The following is a 21463-nucleotide window of genomic DNA, read 5'->3' on the forward strand; positions in this document are numbered from 1 at the left end:
TAGACACACCATATGTATATTTATGGGTGTATATATATAAACATATATAAAGAGAGATAGAGAAAGACGTCCAGAGAACTCTTGAAATTCCTGAAAGACAGAGAGAGAGAGAGAGAGAGAGAGAGAGAGAGAGAAGACTCCACAAAGAGAGAATGCTAGGAAGAGAGAGAGAAAGAGAGAGAGAGAGAGAGAGAGAAAGAGAGAGAGAGAGAGAGAGAGTGAGATAGGACGCCAGAAAGAAAGAAAGAGAGAGAGAGGTCAAAAGAGAGTGTGAGATAGGATGCCAGAAAGAGAGAGAGATCAGATTATGCAATCTTCAGTGTGAAGCTCTAAACTCTGCAGATCAAAATCAATCACTGGCCATTCGGTCAACTGAACCCAAACCTGCATCATACCAGCTCCTCCAAACACACCACAGTCTTATAGTGGGGTGATCGAGTAGTTGCAACTTCAGCTATTACTAAAGTCGAAAACCTGGGACACCAGAAACACTTTACACATTGCTGCTGATATCTGACACTTCTCATGCATGTGCAGGTCTATACAATATACATTCTCCAAGCACTTTATTAGGAAGGCCTGTACATCTACATATTCATGCCTATTATATGATCAGCCAATGGTGTGGCAGTAGTGTAATGCAGACAAGTCCTACAGACACAGGTCAGCAGCCTCGGAGAACATTCACATCAACCATCAGAATGGGTTAAAATATGACCTCAGTGATTCTGAGTCAGACATGATTGTTTGTATCAGATACGCGGGCTTGAGTATTTCTAGAACTGCAGTTCTCCTGAGGTTTTCAGCACACCGTCTCTAGAGTTTACTCAGACTGGTGTGATAAAGAAAACACATCCAGTAAGTGGCAGTTCAGCAGATGAACCACCTTGTTGATGAGAGGTCAACAGAGAATGGCCAGACTGGTTGAAGACAACAGATCGGCTACAGTAACTCAGATAACCACTCTGTCCAATCCTGCTGAGCAGAAAAGCCTCTCAGAATGCTCAACACGTCCAACTTTGAGATGGATGGACTTACAACAGCAGAAGACCAAGTTGGGTTCTGTGTTGTGTTTCAAATAAAGTGCTTAGAGAGTGTATTTGAGATATGTAGAAACTGGGGCTACATCTATTTAGCGCAGAAGCCCAGAGTTATCTAAACATGCCGCTCTTCCAGAGTTCAATAAATACAGTTTGAAATATTGGTGATCTGCTGATACCAATATTCCCTGTCCTTGTGCATCCCTGTATGTTAGAACATGAAAACTGTTTTTGTAAATGTATAACCTACATTGTCCGAATGCAAAACACATAGAAAAGAACCCTTGAGCTTCAATATCTCAGCTAAAAATCTAAACTTGGGAGGTCAGAGAGAGCACAATTGACCTTGCTCTTTCAGGGGTGGGATGATGAAACGCTATTGCTATTGACAGGGGGAGTCCACAGGTACAGGGACTGGGTAATTGGCATATTTTTGGTCTATTTAGCACTTTCTTACTAATTAAACATTATTAGCAGGTTGACAACTTGCCATTGGTTTACAGTAGCACTGAATCAAATAACAGAACAGTCTGCACAGAGTAAGATATGTTTTCAAAAAACTTTTAGGTTATACTTTTAGGACTCCATGTTAATCTCCAAATGATTCTTAACTTCTTATATTGTCATACAAGATCAACACATCATGAAATCTAAGTAATATTATATATTCTATAAAATAATATATAAATGCTCTACAATTAATAATGAATTACAAATTCACAATCAAATTATTTCTCTCACACAAAGACCTCATGTCCTCAAAATAGCAACTTTACAGGAATAGGATGAAAGTCAATGTAAAAATGTGGCTTTTATGTCATGCAATTTCTGAGCATTTCTACTGGTCCATTCATCATGGAATTCACACACAATGTAAAGAACAACTGCTAGATACAAATTCTGTCAAAAAAGTGCAGATGTAAATAAAATGAACAATAAACAAACAAATAAATAAGCAAATGACACATTTTGTTACTTGCTGCTCACTTTTAGCTCCTTGAAACAAGTAAAGTATGTGTAAGGGAATATGGAATTCATCACATAACCATGTAATTACATCATTACACTCAAATCGCATTACTCAGGTAATATTAACATGGTCAGCTAATGCCTTCTGAAGCTGATGTATCAGAGTATCGTCATGTCTCAAACACACCGCAAGCTTAGATGACACGTCTTCAATTTAGCCAAGCCAAGAGCTGTTCCACTGGCTGTCTGGACAAACGTTTTATTTATTGTTCACTTTACAAACTTCAGCTACTACAAGCTGTTATGAATGATCCATGCAAATTGTCAGCGTCGTAAAATTTTTTTTTGACATAATGTGAATCTGCCATTTGTTCTTTACACTGTATCAAAACGGACCAATAGAAATGCTTCAAATAAAAGCTTTTAAAAATGACCTCCATTGAAAGTTGAGAAGGTTTATTTCCTTCTTCTGTAAAGTTGCAGTTTTGAAGGTCCAATGGCAGTGATGATATATAAGCTCTATCCCCCCAAATATAGCTAAATTACAGCCATTAACATCCCGCAGTGATACTATCAAATATAGAAGAACTTAATTATATGTTATAACACACCAAGCACCATGATACTGATTCGGTTTCCAGTGAGCGAGGGGTGTTCGGAGGGCCAGAGGCCTGCGGAAAGAACGCCGCTGTCTGGGCGAATGGTGGCAGTGGGGTCCCTGTGCAGTGCTGGAGGTCTAATTTAAACCCACAGGGCCTGTGCAGCTGCCCAGCCCAAAATGGAATCAGCACCAGCAGAGAAAGAGAGAGACGCAGAGAGAAAGAGAGAGAGAACCAGGCCACCAACAACTTCTCAAGTGTGAATCTGTAACTCTATTGAGGTAAATCCTCCCAAATCCACACAAATGGAAAAAAAACACCTACACACACACACACACACAGAACCGGATACATATTAGTGAAGCCTATCCGGATCTTTCTTACCGTCACGGGCCTATGGATCCGTTCATTTGTCTCCATGGCACTCTTTCCTTGCCACGGCAACCCCGAGTCACACCCTGAAAGTCAGAGTCCGCTCCAAACCTGATATGTGTGTCAGTCACACAAGGGTGTGTATGCCAGTGCTCGTCCAAAAAGTTCTAAGTGTGTGTCAGAGAATGGCAAATTGCTCTGCTAACCTCAGACCCCCAACCCACATTCCTCCACTGTCTTTCTTTCTGTCTCTCTCTCTCTCTCTCTCTCTCTCTCTTTCCCTAACACACACACTGACAGGGAACATGAACTGAGTTCAGGGAGAGAGATGAGGGGGGGGGTCAAATTGCAGAACTTGTGCTACATTTGCAGACTGGGGGTTAAATTTAGCTGCCACAGGCAGGGGCACATCCCTCCACCTCTCTCTCTCTCTCTCTCTCTCTCTCTCTCTCTCTCTCTCTCTCTCTCTCTCTCTGTTACCCCCTCCTGTCTCTCTCTCTCTCTGTCTCTCTCCCTGGTCTCTGCCCAACCTCTACATTCTCTCTGTCTCTCTCTCCGTTACCCCCTCCTGTCTCTCGCTCACACTCCATCTCTTTCTCTGTCCCTGGTCTCTGCTTAACCTCTATCTCTCTCGCCTTGTTTCCCCCTCCTCTCTCTCTCTTTTTCTCTGCCCAACCCCTTCTCTCTCTCTCTCTCTCTCTCTCTCTCTCTCTCTCTCTCGCTCTCTCTCGCTCTCTCTCGCTCTCTCTCTCATATTTAGCAGTGGTATGAGGTGGTGTGAACTAAAGTGTAGCTAGGAATGTAGTCGTCAGCCCAATGCTTAAATGTGTGTGTGTGTGTGTGTGTGTGTATGTGTATGCGTAGGGAGTGGAGGGGTAGAGGGAGGAAGTGAGAAAACCCTCGTTTGCAGCCCCTCTCATGACAAATGGACACCTGACGCATTCCATCTATTATTACCTCCAGCAGGAGAGTTTCTGACCAATGCAGACCCTCCCACTTACTCAAACAGTATCAGTGGAGTGACTCACAAAGGCGTCAAGATAGATGGAGACTAGTTAATATGCCGGTCAGATGAGTTCGTGATACACCAATAATACAAATAAGCTGCTCGCAAATAGCGCATTACATAATGTCCACAGAGGAAACACATAGATAACTATTATTATACGAAATTCAGCAATTCCTGAATGAACTAAAAAGCTGAGTGTGACTCAGCACACATTACACCTTAAGAGATCTACTTCTCTTATGCATTTATACATTAACACACTTCCATTCATACCCTAAATAGAGCTGGTTGGCCCATGTGTAAAGTCCTTTGTGTGAACAAAATGTAAAACAATTAGGACACCCCATAAAAACCTTTGTCTAGGGAACATCCCTTAACATCTGGACATTTGATCTTCATTTGAACAGAATTGAGAGATGGAATATATGGTAAAATATAACCAAACACATAAAATAATTTGTAATCAAAATGTATTTAATCGCAATGCTGTTTTCCTGTGAGAACAGTCAGGATACCCCCACATTTATGACTACTTACAATGCCTAAAATTAGAATCAGCTGTAGATGATTAGAACATCATTAGAAAAAAAAAACTTGACTAAAAGACTTGGGAGTTTATTACAGCTGGTTTGACAGTCATTAACTGGTGTTTTATGGCAAATCTAACCAAAATACATCCCACTTTATGCTAGCATTGTTAGCAATACCAGTTGATAACAGTGCCTCATGCAGTATTTTGCATACTGGACAGTATTGTGTTTACACAGTATAATACTAGGGCTTTTATTATTGTTGATGTACGGTGCAGCTATCTTGGATTTTCAACTCTGGGTTGGTGAATCTTTCACGACTTTCCGAATGCAACATAAACGTCCGAGGTTTAAATAAGACAGACTCCTCTAAAATCCTCTCTAATGATATTATAGTCATCTGTAGCTGATGTGCTGCACTTTTTTAAAAATAGTAATAAACATAGGGGTATCCTAACTTTTACATCACAAGAAAGCAGCATTTCTATTAATTACATTTTATAGATGATGTGTAAAAGATATTTAATCGGTTTTGTGTTTAGTTATATAACCTCCATCTCTCAATGCAGTTTAAATTAAAAATGAAGACACGAAAACTTTAACTTAGAAAACTTTAACATATATGAGTGGCAAAACATTCTGCAACACAGCTGTATTTATTAGGGAAAATGGCCAAACCAGGAGTGAAACAAGCAACTATCTGCTCAAGTTAAAAGGCAGCAATCCAACCAAGTAACCAAAGAACCAATCGTCCATGGACATTGATGTGTAGGCAGAAAATGCCCAGCTAACTGAGGCTCATATCATTCCTGTTTAGAGGATAAAACATCATATCTGAGAGCAGACAGTTGAGATTTTACATAGATTTTTCAGGCATATTTAGCAGACAGGTTCATCCAGGTTTGCTAGCTTTTTCTTTTACTTGTCGCTAAATTCGCAACTACAGGAGACCTGTTTTCCCCACCTTTTTTGAGAATGTGATTTAACCACTGGACTCCAGTTGTTTCTGTGAATTGCAGCAACCCATTTGTTTCTGTTCTTTTTAGCTTTCAGCAGTCTGTAAGGAAAGCTCTGAATTCCTGCTGAATATGTTTGTACAGTCAATTGCACAACAGCTCTTTCTTGTTTTGGTGCAATTCAGTGCAATTCACACTGAATGCTAAAACTGTCTTTCTGATACTCGGTGGCCCAAGCCACAGTGACTCCCACCACCTCTGATGTCACGTACATACCCTCTATAGGTGCACCATAAAGTATCTGGATTTACTCATTAGAAAGAGTGTCTAGATACTGTTTGGACATATAGTGTTAACTATAGTTACCAAGTAACAGAAGCCTAAACATTAGCATCAAGCAATCTACAATCAGATTTATTGGCCAAGTATGTTCACACACACAAGGAATTTGTTCCGGCTGTTAGTGACTCTCTAGTGTTAACAATATAACAATATAACACTATTTGAAGATACTTAAGCAGCTTGACACTGTCTCAGGGACATGTGATGGTCACTGCATGCAGTGTACACAAAGCTAAAGGTGGGCTATAAGTTTACATTTCAAATTGTGTGTAAATTTGTATGTAAATGTATTTATTCATGCAATAGAAAACTGACTTTTGGCCGAACAATTGCTATTAACACACACAGACACAAATAACTAGCAACCAACTAATACAAATCTGTGTGCTTTTTTAAATAATCTGGCCAAACTTTCCCAAAGCAAATTTGTCACCTTCTCTCTTGGCTTCTAGAAATATCATCTTTTACCACAAATCTTTTTTTTACTCAGGCTCACTTTTTTTCTTTCCATCTCTCTGCCTGTCTGTTTGCCTCTATCGTTCCATTTGTCTCTCTCTGCGAGTCTGTCTTTTCCAACTCTTTCTTGACATCCAAGGCTTTAACAGGTTGCTGAGACATATTCTGATACTGATGGTTTGAGATAGAAGTAAATTGGAGCTTGCTTTTTCATGTTTGAGCTGAAGTTACATGACTAATGCAGTTAACAGGCAATTAACGCTATACACTATCCCATGGCAGTGAGAAAACTGCATGCTAAATCAATGCACAGTTGTTAATTAATCCCAATTAGAGTCACATTAAACTGGACAAATGGCCTTTGTATAGCTGAAACAGTAGTGCTAGGCACCTTGAAACCTGAATTCTGCTTTAAGCCCATTTAAGATTATGTTTCGATGCAAAGTTATTTTTTTACTTTCATTACTTGCTAGATAAACTAGTCTCTTAGGTTCAGTGCAAACCTTAATTTTTAACTAATACAAAAATGAGTTTTTCTATTAAATATATCATGTTATACAGCACTTAGGATGTGACAATGCAGCATATTGTGCTCTATGAAATTGAAATATGAAATGGTAGTGTAACATAGTATCATGTCGTAGCAAGCATAGCACCTTGTGGCTAGTGGTTAACATTAACTTGTGAGCGGAAACAGGCAGATCAGGACACTAAACAGCATAGGAACGTTTTGGCTTTATTTCTATAGTATGGAAGCAAAGTGTCCATGTTTTCTCTGGCATTTTTTACTACTAGGACATTGCAGCATACTGTATATAATATATTAGACACCACTGTAACATATACTGTTATCATTAATGCTGTATTGTACTATATGGACGCAATGACACATTAATGCAAGGCACATTTTCAGCCAATCTTCAGTCAGTCAAGTCAGTCGGTGGAGCGAAATTACATTCCTTCAGGACTATGGCGCAACAAGGCCACATGCTAGCCATGACACGATACAATGATACCATACAACAGTTTGATGGAGCACAATATGCTGCACTGTTACATACCAAGTGTTGTTTAACATGATTCATGGGAATTCATTGTTCATGGGAAAACAATTTTTCTGATTGGTTAAATCATGTTTAGTGTCTCAAGTTTGCTTCCCTATGTTTGCACTAGACCTAAGAGGCTAATTGAAGTTAAGCTAGCCAGTACTGAAAAAAAATTAGCATCAAAAATTCACTTTATTAATGTATTAAAACCACGGTATTATATCAAACTCTGATTTCTATGAATCATCACACATTTTCCTCTTGCCTCATTTAACTTCTCTGCACACCAGACACAGCCCTGCCATAAACTAGCAGGTTATTGTGTGGCATCAGCTGTGACTGGTTCATAAAGGGCGATGTGATGTTTTGTTGTGCAGCTGCCGGCTAAGGCCGTGATCAAACACTGGCCCGTCCTTTATCTGCCGCCCATATCCAGCCGGCAGCCAGAACGCTGTTTGACCTGATCCAACACTGCTGAAAGTGTGTGTTACATATTTTTAGTAGGGTGTGTGTTTAGTGTGATAGTAAGGCTGATATACAACACTGGCAGTTTTGGGTGCCTGGTGACTTCAACATTACTTTCATGGGTCATCACGCACCATCACGTGGGCACACACTCACACACACACACACACACATACACACACGCACGCACGCATGCACATACACTCAAGCAGATCCATTTCCCTTCTGCTCTTCCTACGGCACAGCATGTTATGGGGGAGATTCAGAGACCCTGTCACCATGGCAACCTGGGCCGGTATAGCAGCACTACTGTGTGTCTATGTGTGTTCATCTGTGTGTACATGCGTGGGTGTCTATGGTACCAAGGGCTACACAGGGTTTTTTTTTCTCCAATGCTTTTAGCTGCCAAAGATGGGGGAGCCGCACGTACATACAGTACACACACTGGCTCAGGCAGATTATGCAAATCAATATGACTGTAAGTGTTTCGCCACGTTATAGCACTCTTTCAGTCTTTCCATGCCCTGTCAGTGCGGATTTTAGCCAGGCGCAATTGCATCTGTCACTCTGAAGCTGCATAGAGTAACTAATGTGGCTGAATTCTGAACTTCCTTTTATTTCTATTAAGTTTTAGTATTGCATTCATGCTGAAAAACGGCACTGCCTTGCATTTGCTTGGTTCACAAGTGTGCTTCATTTCCACATGAATAAAATACATTAAAGAAGCAGTTTCTTTACTTTCGGTCGTAAAGCGTGTAGACGTTTTTGATTCATGTGGAAATGACGTGCTCATCTGAATGTAGTAAACTGATGCATCACTTTTCACCCTGCAAATGCTAATGTCAAAGTCTTACTAACCCACAGTACGTAAGCCTGACTTCATCTTGGCTCTGAAAGCACACAACACAGATGGTGGGACTGGAAGAAATGCGTTGCGTACAGACCCCCTTCTGTGGCCATTCCTGCTTTAGTGTTGGAAACGTCAGAGATTCCATCCTGAGCTCCAAACGCAATGTTATAATCTCACTATCGTTCAATGGAGAGAATAAGGGAAAGGCGCGTGTGTGTGTGTGTGTGTGTGTGTGTGTGTGATTTTGTAATAGAGCCAATGCATGCTTGTATGATTATGATACCTAAAGACATTTCCACAACACACAATACGTATCATGACAGTCTAACACACAGATAAACAGTGTGTTTGCAGAGGTAGTGTCAGATTTTAAAATAAGGTGTGAAAATCTATTAGTACAATGACTTGTATTCAAAATGTGCTGCACTACATCCAATTACACAGGACAGTTGGTCAGTGAAAGGTGCCCTATAATAGAAAACTGTATTTAGCTTGGTGTAGTTACGGCTACTTTGGGAGAACATGGAAGCAAGTCTAAAAGGCTACAAGCCAACATTAGGCTGCCTGAAGCACACACTGATGTTAACTGGCAAGAGGTCACTCTGGAGCTGCTAAAAGCTAATGCTAGCCGACCAAAGCAGACACCAGTGTCATTAACTAGCAAGAGGCCGCCTCTGGAGCTGCTCTAAAGTAAACATCAATATTATCTGGCACGAGGATACCTCTAGAGTTGTTTAAAGTTAATGTCAACAGAACAAAGCAGACACAGATGTTTTCTATCTGATACAAGGATGCCTCTAGAGATGCTAAAGGTTTATGCTAGCTAACCGAAGCGGACACTGATGCTGTTAATTGGCAAGAGGCCATCTTTTGAGCTTTCGCACGATACTGCTATCTGACCGAAACAGATACTGATCCTATTATCTGGCAAGAGGCCGCCCCTGGAGCTGCTAAAAGCTAATGCTAGCTGGCCAAAGCAGACACCGATGTTGTTATCTGAAGAAAAGATGCCTCTGGAGTTGCTAAAAGTTAATGCTAGATGTCTTAAGCTGACACCGATGCTATTAACTGGCAAGCGTCTGCTTTTGGAGCTGCTAAATGCTAATGTTAGCCTACAGAAGCAGACACTGATGTGATTTTCAGTCATGAGGGTGCTTTGCAGCTCTTAAAAGCTAATGATAGCCACCGTAACAAACACCAAAGCTGGTGCCCGGACACCCCGGGAGTAGCTAAATGTTAATGCTAGCTGACCAAAGCAGGCATTGATGCTGTAATCTGACAAGTTGCTAAAAGCTAACACTAGATCAACCAATGCAATGTCTCTGGATCTTGAAATTACTAAAAGCTTCTTTTTTTCACAAGCCCACCTTAAAAGGAAATCTGCATGTTTCACTGCAAGACAAAATAAGAGGGGTTGTAAATGGGCTTGCTATATTGCATCTGAGCATTCAACCACCCAAAAGTTCACATATTTACTATTTATTCAGCAAATCATAACCTTAAATATTGAATAAATCCATTCTTTGGCACCTTTAAGTACTGACGGTATCCACAATATGGTTTGAAGGGCATGTTGTACATCATAAGACCGCTGAATGTTCATTTCCAATCGCATCACTGAGTAGATACATGTAAATAACATTCATCTGTAATCGTCAGAGAGAGAGAAAGCCATGTAAAGCCAACTAAAGCCATCCTTCCACAGCATGGATTCATCCCGATGGGACGTCTTCTCTACCTGCACTCCACCATCAAACGAGTGCGGCTTGGGGCACTTCTGCTGGCACGGTGCCAGAGCCAAAAACAGCTTCTTGGTGCGAGCGTGTGCTTGGGCCTGGCATAACCTTTCCTGTGTGCTTAAGGGGGGTAAAGTTTCCTGTGTTGGGAAGCTGGGGGGGAGGCTTTTTAGTGAGACACCCCTTGCTGGCGGGCAAATGTCATGCCGCAGGGGCGTGGAAGAACGGACGCACAGAAAGGGAGGAAGCATTTTACCGTGACACAGGAACCTTTTTTAAAATGTCAAGCCAACATGAGGGCCAGAGCTACAGGTGCAGAATGCCTGTGAAGGTGATAGTACACGGTGTTCTGCGAGGCTGCGCACCAACAGATCTGCTGTTAAACAGAGTAAACACAGGTCATAAATGGCAGGTAATACAGGTCATTCTACTCTTTGCTGCATTCAGATCCACTCAGAGATTTTAGTGAAGTCCACGGTACATGGGCTGTCCAATGCATTTGATGAGTATTTCAACTTGTATAAATATTTTGTGACTTTGGTTGGGGTAAACAATGCTCAGACGCAATTTAACAACCCTATTATTTTGCCTCAGAATGATACATGCTGATTTTCTCTTTGTTGTAAAAAAATAGCAGTGCTTGTACTATCTGGTTTACTTCATTGCAATGGTTCAGAGAGCCATGTAACATATCAGAGAACAGTGTAATTATATATATATATATATATATATATATATATATATATATATATTTTTTTTTTTATCAGATGCTGTCCTCTCTATCTCCTCTTTTTGCGGTTAGATCGCTGAAGCTGAAGAGATCGCAGATAGTCGGATGGGTTAGCTTTTAGCTTAGGACCTGCTTAGAACCTGCTAGGCTTTGTATAGTGGGCAGGGTGTATTTACATTTTGGGGGCATAAATATGATGTGTCAGCAGTTTTTACATAACATCTAATGTTTTTTTTTTGCAGTTTGAAGCAAATTTATACCATAAATGTCAGACATTTGGTAAACATATGGGTTTTTAAATCCATTTAAATGGAGACAGCCCTTTAAGTTGTGTTGAATGGAACAATAGAGATGGTCCAAACTTTTTTGGGCTCCTGTGTGAAGCGACCACTTCAGCAATATGAGGTTATAACAATATTGTTACACAGTGACAATATATTTAACAGGTACTGACCTATCTGGCTGGAGCACCATTTAGTGCAAAAGTATACATCAACAAAGGGACTCCAGTCTGTAATGTCGTTTTTAGGATGTGGACACATAGCCAGTGAAAGTAGCTATTTTCACAAACCTTCAATATAAAGCTGTAAAGGCACACACACACCCAGAGCAGTGGGCAGCCAACTCCTGCGCCCGGGGAGCAGAGAGGGTGAAGGGCCATGCTCAAGGGCTCAACAGTGGCAGCTTGCCGAGCACGGGCATCAAACCCACAACCCTGTCTTTAATAGCCCAGAGCTCTCACAACTGAGCCACCTTTGTATATTTGCTGCCCAGTGAAAAACATGTATCTCCTTAACTTTGAATGGAGGTTAATGTAAAATAAGAGTTTATTTAGCTAATTTTGAGCATTTTCTATTGGTCTATTCATCCAGAATTATACAGAGGAGCTACAGGGTTCAAATGATGGAGAACACTAAACATGGACAAAAATGGAGATACGTCTCTCATAGACTGGAGACTCTGGACTAATATCTGATTGTTCGAGTCTACTCATGTGGTATCTGGTCTTTTCAATTGTGGTGTCTACAAATGATGGGGCGTGGGCCACAGTGATTTCACAGACACACATACACACTCCCACACAAACCAGCACTCATGTTTAGCAGGATGTCATTCTCAAATCAGATTAGTTTCTATTCTCTTTTTTGTTGTCTGATTGCTTGTGCATTTTAACCAAGCTGCCAAATCATGAGCGTTCCTGCAGAAGTGATACCGGTGTAGTAAAGCTGACATGCGGACAGCCTGTGGTCTTACCTGCCGGACGAAGCTGTTTGAGGTTGTGTCTGAAGAGGTGCTTCCATCAGAACGCTTAAAGCGACTCTTCCTCTTAGCGTACTTCCCCTGAGAAAAGCAACATCAGAGACAAAGAGACAGAAAGTTAGAAAAGACCTCTATGCATGCACAAACACACACACACACACACACACACACAAACACAGCCTGCACTTCATGTCCTGTCTAGATATGATTACCCATGATTACTCATGTCCGCCAGTGTACCGTGGGACCCTGTAATCTGATTGGCTTGAGCTATGGCCAATGACCTGCCTGCCCTGGGCAAGGCCTTGTGTGGCATTCATAGGCGCCAGACTCCGTTGCCATGGAGACCTGAGAAAGGCTAATTGGGTTTGGTGGCAATAAAAGACCCTGACGGAACAGCCAGTTGCTGTAGCATCACACACACACACATGCACACACACACTCTGACAAAGATGCTTAATAAAAGTACAATTATGCCATTGTTCTTCTCCTTCCTTCTGGCACCCTCCCACACCTTCTGTCTCTCTTTTTGTTCTTCTTTGAATAAGCTACATGCAGGATTTCTATTCAACCATGATCACGCAAATCTGTTCACCATAAAAAAAACCCTGCTGAAAGTTTAGCATGAAAGAGTCAAACAGAAATCACTAACATTTACCTTCATGTCCTCTTTTTTAGTCCCATATTTTCTTTTTCTTGAATTCACCTTTAGAGGCACTAGCATATAAGATAATACCCACATGTTTTATATCAAACTGTTCAGAACAGTCTCTGCTCTCTCTATGATGAGGATGACCCTAAACTTGAAAAAAAAATAGGGCTCTACAGATTCAGGAAATGTTTGAATCACAAAGACATTAATAGAAACATCGATAAACACCACTTTTGATACGCCATTGCGTTTGTAGACTCCAGAGGGTTAACCTAACCCTTTAAAGCAACATAATCATAATTGATATATAAACTACATGCCCAAATGTTTGTACACATCCCTTCTAATGAATGAATACAACTACATTAACCCCTTAAACAGCCTGTGGGGCATGTTATTCCAAAGTCTGTTACCAAAGGATAGCGTCACAAGTTTGTACAGAAGTCCCTGCAGTTACTGAGTAATACACCTTAGCGTGTAATAAGCCTTGCAGTGTTAAGGGCATAAGGTGCACTAATTGCACACAGATGAGCAAATGCACACACACAGAGCTTGTCTAGTCCCTGAGAAGTTTGCCAACAGAATAGGACTCTCTCGATATACATATGAACCTATTGGCACAATGTCTAACGCTGGGCTTGGGCTAGAGGGTTATAAAGCCCCCAGAATTGAATCTGGAATGATGATGATGCTCCATCCAAAACTTGGGATGAGTTGTGGAGATGGAGATGAGGTGGGGCGGTGATCAGACAACATTCTGACTAACACTTTTGTTACTGAATGCAATCAAATTAAATAAACCCTTTTCCAGTACCCTTGATTTCAGAAGAAACAATGAATGTGTAAGTGTCCCAATACTTTTGTCCACATAGTGTATTTGACTTCTTTAGATTTCTGCAACATCAGTGTGATAATTAATCAATTAATTAACTTAAAAGTGTAACTTTTAGATAGTAATAATAAAACAAGTTGTTTGTCTGCATGTTTTCTGCTCCCTTGTGGTAAGTTTGAAATTACTTTCAGGCAATGTCAGGCAACTCAAAGGCAACAAAACCTGTAGGAAATACAGAGTGGTATTTAATTTACTTTTATTTATTGGGTCAGTGGATCAAATAAACATGGTATGGTATTATTTGATTTGGCTTGGGCTTTAAAGTTAGGGTGACTTAGAGTTAGGTGAACATTTGTGATTGGTTCTTATGACTATGACAGAGTTTAGTCTGTTGCCATTCGTAGCTGGATTATGATTGGCCCATGAAAACTTGAAAATGGCACACTCCAAAAAAACGGCTGATGTTACATGTAATAAATTGTCTTATGCCAATGTTTTGTCAACAAATACATGTAACTAATTTAGCTGTGTGGTTTCAATATGATATACATATAGGATTTCCTTACAATGTCATTGAATTAAAACTTACAACTTTCCCATTGTTCCCTGGCACCATCCATTTGCATATTGGGCGTGTAAGTCCCCCGTACTCACCATCAATGTGTTGTTGTTGCCCCTAGGCTACGTTATCTTGGGTGTATGTTTATATTCAGTGTTTTGGTTAGTTGTCTGTCTCAGAATTTAAGGCTGAAAGAGCAAGTTACCATTTTCCGTGCTGCTGAGTGTGGCACTATACAAGCTACCACATGATTATGCTGTCTGTCTGCAAGATGGTATTAGTCAATTAACATTGGGCTATCAACCCCAAAGACTCTGTATGTAAGCCCACATCTCAGTTACTCTCATACTGACTATAACTATATCATAATAAACATCAGTTTCATAATCCCCAAAATAGAACCCTGTGGGACTCCACAAGATATGCTAAACCAAACAAATCCACCATAGTTTCTGCATTATGGTTAATAACGGTTCAAAGGGTTAAAAGAACCTTTAAGGGATGCTGGATGATCACCATCCCACCTCATCCCAAAAGTACACATCTCACAGTTCCACTGCTTTATACCTCTCTAGTCCCCGTCTGGCATTAGGCAAGGTACCAATAGGTTTAGATGTATCTGCTCCAAAGAGTCCTGTTCTTTGGCAGGACTTCTCAACAGGGACTAGACAAGATGTGTGTGAATTTGTGCATCTGTTTCAGCAATGGGTGCCACTTAAAGTAGCTGAATCCATTTAATGAATACATTCAATAGAAGGGCATATAGCGTGTGTTTTAAATATGTATGATTTCACCACTTTTATTTCTCAATATATTTATTTTCATGACTCAGGATTCAAAACAAGAACCAGCCGTCATACTTTCCTCTGAACCCAAAACCTTCTGAAGATTTCTTTCTTCACCTTGATACAGGCAGGTTCTTAAGCTGACTGTTTCTAGTCCCCAAGATTCCAATGATAAATACTAATCTGCTGTAACCACATGCTGTGAAGGAGATGTATCTGTGGTAAACGTTTGGGTCAGATGGTGTTTATAGGAAATTGTCCACGTGCTGTGATTAGAAATCAGACTACAGTCTTAGGTCAGATGGTGTTTATGGTGAAATGTGCATACGGTGTTTATTTATCTCAACAACACTGTAAGTCAGATGGTGTTTATAGGGAAATAAAATTATAGTGCATGCAGTGTGTTTAATTCTCCATTAAGTACGAATCTGCGTGCATGAGATACGCGCTGATGCGCAATACTGGCTGAGTATGGAGGTGCATATGCAGAGGGAGGTCAGGCGGGAGAGAAAAGGCCAACGAAATGTCAACGGAGGGAGGAGGGATGTGTCACTATGGCGATGAGAGACTTCCTGTTGACAAACACCCTCTGAGCCTAATTGGATAATTGAGAAGGGAAGGGGCTGGGCTGAGCTGGAACCTTAAAAAACCTTTAGAAAAAAGAAGGGGGAGATAAACCAATGACAAAACCAATAAACGAGAAGATGAGAGGATAAAAGAGAAGAGGAGTGGTGGAGAGAAAACCTGAAGCCCACACATAACACGGCACACGTTACAGCACAACGAGTCCCTCTAGATCTTTGTAGAAGGTTCCAGCCGCCCACACGGCTATACCACACAACCGAAAAGATAGATTTCTGTTCACAATTTGCCAATTTCTCTTCTTATGAGGTGGAAAAGAGGAGAAACAGAGATGTTCAAGCAGCATTTCTAATCTTCACAAGCTTGGTTCTTCTGCTTCTCTTGACCACAAGCCCATCAATGTTCTAATACTGGCAATCACACACACACACTTAATCCACACCTACCCCACCGCCCACACACTAACACACACACCACACACAATCACACACCACACACACTCACACACACACACACTCACACTCTTTCTCACATACACACACAAATATTCTAACACAACCAGCTTCATCATTACCACCGCCGCCTCCTCACAGCTATGTATAGAGATGATTCAGATGGAGCACCTCTCAATAGCACAGGTCTCTGCTACACACGCACACACTTGTGCACATCTGCATTATATAAAAGTCATTTTATAGAAAATATGGGGCTACAACTTCATGAGAATATCAGTACATGCCCTAAACACCACAGTCATTTATTCTGGTTCCAAAGGAGCACAGAACTGGAGAAAGAGTGAGTGTACTTTAGATCCACCGGTCAATGAAAAGAGCAGAGGAAAGCAAGAGAGAATGACGACCGGAAAAGGAAAAGAGCTGAGAGGAGATTACAAGACAGCAGGTCATATTCAGCTCTGAATGTTCTGCTTTCAATCAGAGAAATGCTGTCACCCACGCCAGGATTCAAACAGAATTTCCCTCAAACAGATGGACTACAACAGGACTACTCGTAGCCCGTCCTGGGGACCTCATTGCTCTGCACATTTCTGTGTTTTCCCTACTCTGAGAGCAAACAGGGAGCTTGGTAATGAGTAATGAGCTGAATCAAGCATGTAAAGGGCCCGCGTCCTAAATTTGTGTTTTCCTTTTTTCCTTCCATTTTTTTGAGCTCTTGTGTACCAAGATGCCCGTTTCAGTGTGAATGAGCGGGGATAACCTGCTGTGGGCTGAAAAGGTGGACATTTGTAAATATGTAGATCACAAAAACAATTAAATGAAAATGGGCTGGTTTTGCAGGTTGTTTTTGTCTATAAACTGTATGGATTGGGGTGAATGGTATAGTTTGAAGTTTATAGTTTGGTATATATGTCACAAACCCTGTATCTATTTTATCATAATTAAAATATACGAGCTGGCATTTTACATTGGATAACAATTTCATAATGGATGAACCATTACAAATGCTCCTACATTACACTGGGTAAAATATGTTTACTTCCATTTAAAGTTCAGAAGGTCGAGGCTCTGAGTGGTTCAGTGTACTAGGATGCTGCTGCTATAACCCAAAGATCGCTGAATCGGTTCGAAGCCCTGGTCACACTGCCTGCCATTAGCAGCCGGAGCCAGAGAGGGCACAATTGGCCTCTCTCTTTCCCAACATCACTTCACGGGCATCTGCTAGCCGATGCATCAGAGCTGGGTACACGATGCGTTCCTTCAAGTGTGTTACTTGCCCAGTGGTGGTAGCTATGCGTGTGTTGGAGGAAGCATGTGTCAGAGCATTACATGTGATGGGGAGAATATTAACGAGTGAGTTGAGCAATTGGTTATCTAAAACTGAAAGAGCAAAAATGTAAAAAAGAAAAAAAAAAGAAAAGCGTAGTGTAGTCAACATGTCCAGCATATAGCAACATATTTTATGATTTTTTTTTTTAGGGCTTAAAACCCTAATCTTTAAAACCCTAAAGATGATTACTGTCACATGTCAATGTTTACCACAAAGAGCAAAGAGCTATAAAACACTTCTAGACAGCATGATATCAGATTTTGTTACTGATACTCAACATCGAAACCTTGGTGTAGCGATATTTTTTTTTTTTTAAGACTGAAGCACTTCACTTAAGATGAGCATCTACAAGTAAGCTTTCATTCTCCAACACTCTACTAGCCCACAGGCTGAAACACACAGCTAACAACATCACATCACACAATGCAAGTGTGAGCTTTCTCAGGCTACATTTAACACAGGATCAGATTGGATTGACTGTTTAGTTTTTTCATTCTATGCTGTTTGATTCAGCATTTTCTACTGGTATCGACACAATTCTAATACCACTCATTACTGGTATACCATCTCTAGTTCCACTGTGACTACAGATGTGTTAAAGAGTACACTTAAACACATGTAAATAAATACTCCAAGTACGGCACTTTAATATACTAATAATAATTACATGTCCATTTCTGAATCCAGACCACTACAAGCACACTGTGGACATCAGAAAGTGGGCCTAAAGAATATATCAGGACGGTTCTACAAAGGGTTCTTTAAGCGATTCGGTGAAAGGACCACTTTTGGTAAAGGAGCTGTCAGTGTAAAGAACCTATAATTTGGTAAAGAACCATTACACTGACTTCTTTAAAGCCTTCACAATGTTCCTCACATATACATCGCTTCCAAAAGTGCTTCTTTATTGAACCAGAATAGACTTCTCTTACCGCTCAAGAAAGCCTTTGTAGCACCTTTATCTTTAAAAGTGTACATCAAGTTGCCTAAGTGTGTGTATGAGAGTCTTCACATGTGTGCACACACACACAACCACACTGTGTTTGTTTGTTTACACGTGGGCGTGGTCATAATGTATCAAGCAGCAGCACAATGACATCATGTTTTATGTGGAACATCACACAACCCCCTGAAGGCTATAATTACTACATTAAAAGTGCTGAATATTCATGTGTTTGAGTGTTCAGGTGCCAACATGCCACACAGAGCCTTCTGAAAGTAGTCTAGGCTCCAGTCTAATTCTACACATTTCCATTTCCATTCAATTAAAACGCGAATAAGACTACTAGGACTAAGACTAAGCCAAAAGGTGGCTAGCTAAACCTTTTCTAGCTGAGCTGGGGTCTTCCAAAAATAACGCCGGGTAATTCAACAGGAGCTCGACCACAAAGGAGCAAAATGTCCCCATATAACCTGCTATTTGCAGTGTGTATTCAGCATATTCTCTGGTACACCCTTACAAAAGCTAAACTAGGTTCTTTTGTGTTGTTGTTTTTTTCACACGTAGTCTATTCCCATGTCGAAAAACAGCAAATGAGGCGAGTGAGAACTCAAGCTGATCTGTAGGGTTGATGTACATCACCAGAAACACACCAAAACCGGACAGCTGTGGGTTAGTGAAGCATCTACAGCCCCACAGATAAGCAGCAGGTGTGTAGCCCGTTTTTTCGTCTCATTCAGCTCACGAGCGTCTCCCTCTCTCTCTCTTACCTGCGAGTGAGATCCGTGGTGGTCGAACATGTCCATCTGGATTTCCTGTGTGGAGGTGGAAGGCGTCCTGGACATACCTTTCTGTACCATTGATTTTAACTTCTATGCCGCTGTCTGGTGTTTCATTTACAGCTTGTTGTGTATTTCGGTTGTTTTCTGTGGTTTTTCCTTGCTTTCATGGTCAGAACATGGTCATCTGCTCGCACCGTACGCTCCACCGTGTTGCTTCTCCACCGGAGCTCCAGCCTCCCAGCTGTTAAAGCGGAGAGACCACGCCCCGCCCTTTTTTCATCCATCAATCAATCAGCCGGGAATAGGGGCGGGGCTTGTGGCTTTATTTCATTGTTAAGGGAATGGCTGCTGCGCTGTACGTTAGGGGTGGACGATAGAGCGAATGTCCGTTTCTAGTATCGTGATACCAGTAAAGGCATATTTGGGTATGTAAAGTATAAACATAGCCCTCAACTGAGTAATTTTTTCCCTCAATATAATAAATCGTTCCTTCGATTTAATAAATGTTATCCGCAATGTAATAAATAGTTTGAATTGTGTCTACACTAAATTGGGGAATGGGCCCACGCTGACAAACTGAGGGAACGGTTTATTAAATTAAGGAAATTATTTATTAATTTGAAAAAAATAATAATGTAATTCAATTCAGGCAACTATTCAGTTTAGGGCACAAAGTATTAAATTGAGGGAACAATTTATTACATTTAGGGAACTATTTATTAAATTGAGGGAACAATTTATTACATTTAGGGAACTATTTATTAAATTGAGGGAACAATTTATTACATTTAGGGAACGATTTATTAAATTGAGAGAATTATTTACTAAATTTAGGGCACAGATTATTCAATTGAGGGAACGATTTATTATGTTCATGAAACAATTTATTAAATTGAGGGCAAAGATCGTTAAATTTAGGGAACGATTTATTAAATTGAGGGAACAATTTATTACATTTAGGGAATGATTTATTAAATTGAGGAGCCCAAATTGTTAAATTAACATTTATGCCTCAAAATATTATGTTTCTACCTTGCTCCATAAAAAAGGGAATTTATTGTTAGGTCAATAAAACTGTGAATATTGAAAAATAATGTTGCTTTAGTGTTACAAAAGTTGGCAAACTATAGATCATTTACTGTAGCTGCAAGCCACACACTGTTACATTAAAGGTGTCTTAAAATTCACTAAATACACATTTTAAGTTGCTCTTTGATTTATAAATAGTACGAATGTCAGTTAAGATTACACTAGATGTTGATGAGGATTTGATTGCATTCAGCTCAAAGAGCATTAGTGAGATCAGGTGTTGATGTTGGATGATTAGTTATAGCTCACTAATGACACTCCAGCACCAACATTGTGCCCACCTAGCATTGAGCATAGTGTGTGGCCATAGTGTTCATACAACAACATACAAAATATGTAAACTCCAAAGAATATGAATGTACATCATATTTCCTCTAAATAAAATGTACAGTATCCACAAGCTACATCTGTACATCTGGCAATGATGACAGTAAGCAGAGATTGAGGTAAGAGTATTGTAAGCATGGATGGCACAAGGAACAAAGCTTTAGCTAAAGCAAATCCTCCTGTAACATAATGTACCATAATTACACCCAGAGGTAAGTAAAGAGAGCTCGCAATACATTAAAATTATACACTGATTTTACATCAAGGTCCTGAGTGCACTTTTAAGCTGGTTTGATGTGGTGAGGTCAATGATTTTAGCAGCTGTATAAAAGGTTTTGCTTGTAGAGTAGGAGGAAAAGCTCCATACAAAGCACATACAGCTAAAGCACTGTAACTTGCGTTCACAAAATGCACACAAGATCATATAAATGTACAAAAACTGACTGAATCTGCTATGAAACTAAATAAAATTAAATTAATTAAATAAATGTAATTTCATTTAATAATTTTTTTATATTTCCAGGTAGGCTAACGGTTCTAAATGTTGGTCCTGCACATTCTGCTTTCCCATTTAAACACACATATCGCCTCAAATTGATGTTGAGGTCTGGGGACTGTGAGGACCATTCAACTTTATTTTGTGTATTCAGCCTTTTTTTGGTTTGACATTTGCTTGACATTGAAAATTGTCAGTATCACAGGTGGCATCACTGCCCCAAAGAATGACAAATCCACACCCATGCTTCACAGTTGGCACGGTGTTCCTTTTC

At 40.4% G+C, this 21463-nt stretch overlaps 1 protein-coding gene across 2 annotated transcripts in view; it reads right to left on the reverse strand.

The window, feature by feature from the left end:
* Positions 1-19545, reverse strand: part of cacnb1 (calcium channel, voltage-dependent, beta 1 subunit) — a 54522-nt gene extending 34977 nt beyond the window's left edge. Inside the window, exons 1-2 of one of the 2 annotated variants that reach the window (XM_072692863.1) lie at positions 19266-19545; positions 12355-12441 (exon numbers count right to left, since the gene is read on the reverse strand). In XM_072692863.1, the coding sequence (XP_072548964.1) occupies positions 12355-12441; positions 19266-19355 (177 nt within the window). In that variant the 5' untranslated portion in view covers positions 19356-19545. The remainder of the gene's footprint in view (positions 1-12354; positions 12442-19265) is intronic. The other variant, XM_072692862.1, reaches the window with a different exon arrangement.
* Positions 19546-21463: the final 1918 nt, after the last annotated feature.

The sequence above is a fragment of the Salminus brasiliensis genome, chromosome 12 (assembly GCF_030463535.1).
Source record: "Salminus brasiliensis chromosome 12, fSalBra1.hap2, whole genome shotgun sequence".
Taxonomy (NCBI): Eukaryota; Metazoa; Chordata; class Actinopteri; order Characiformes; family Bryconidae; genus Salminus; species Salminus brasiliensis.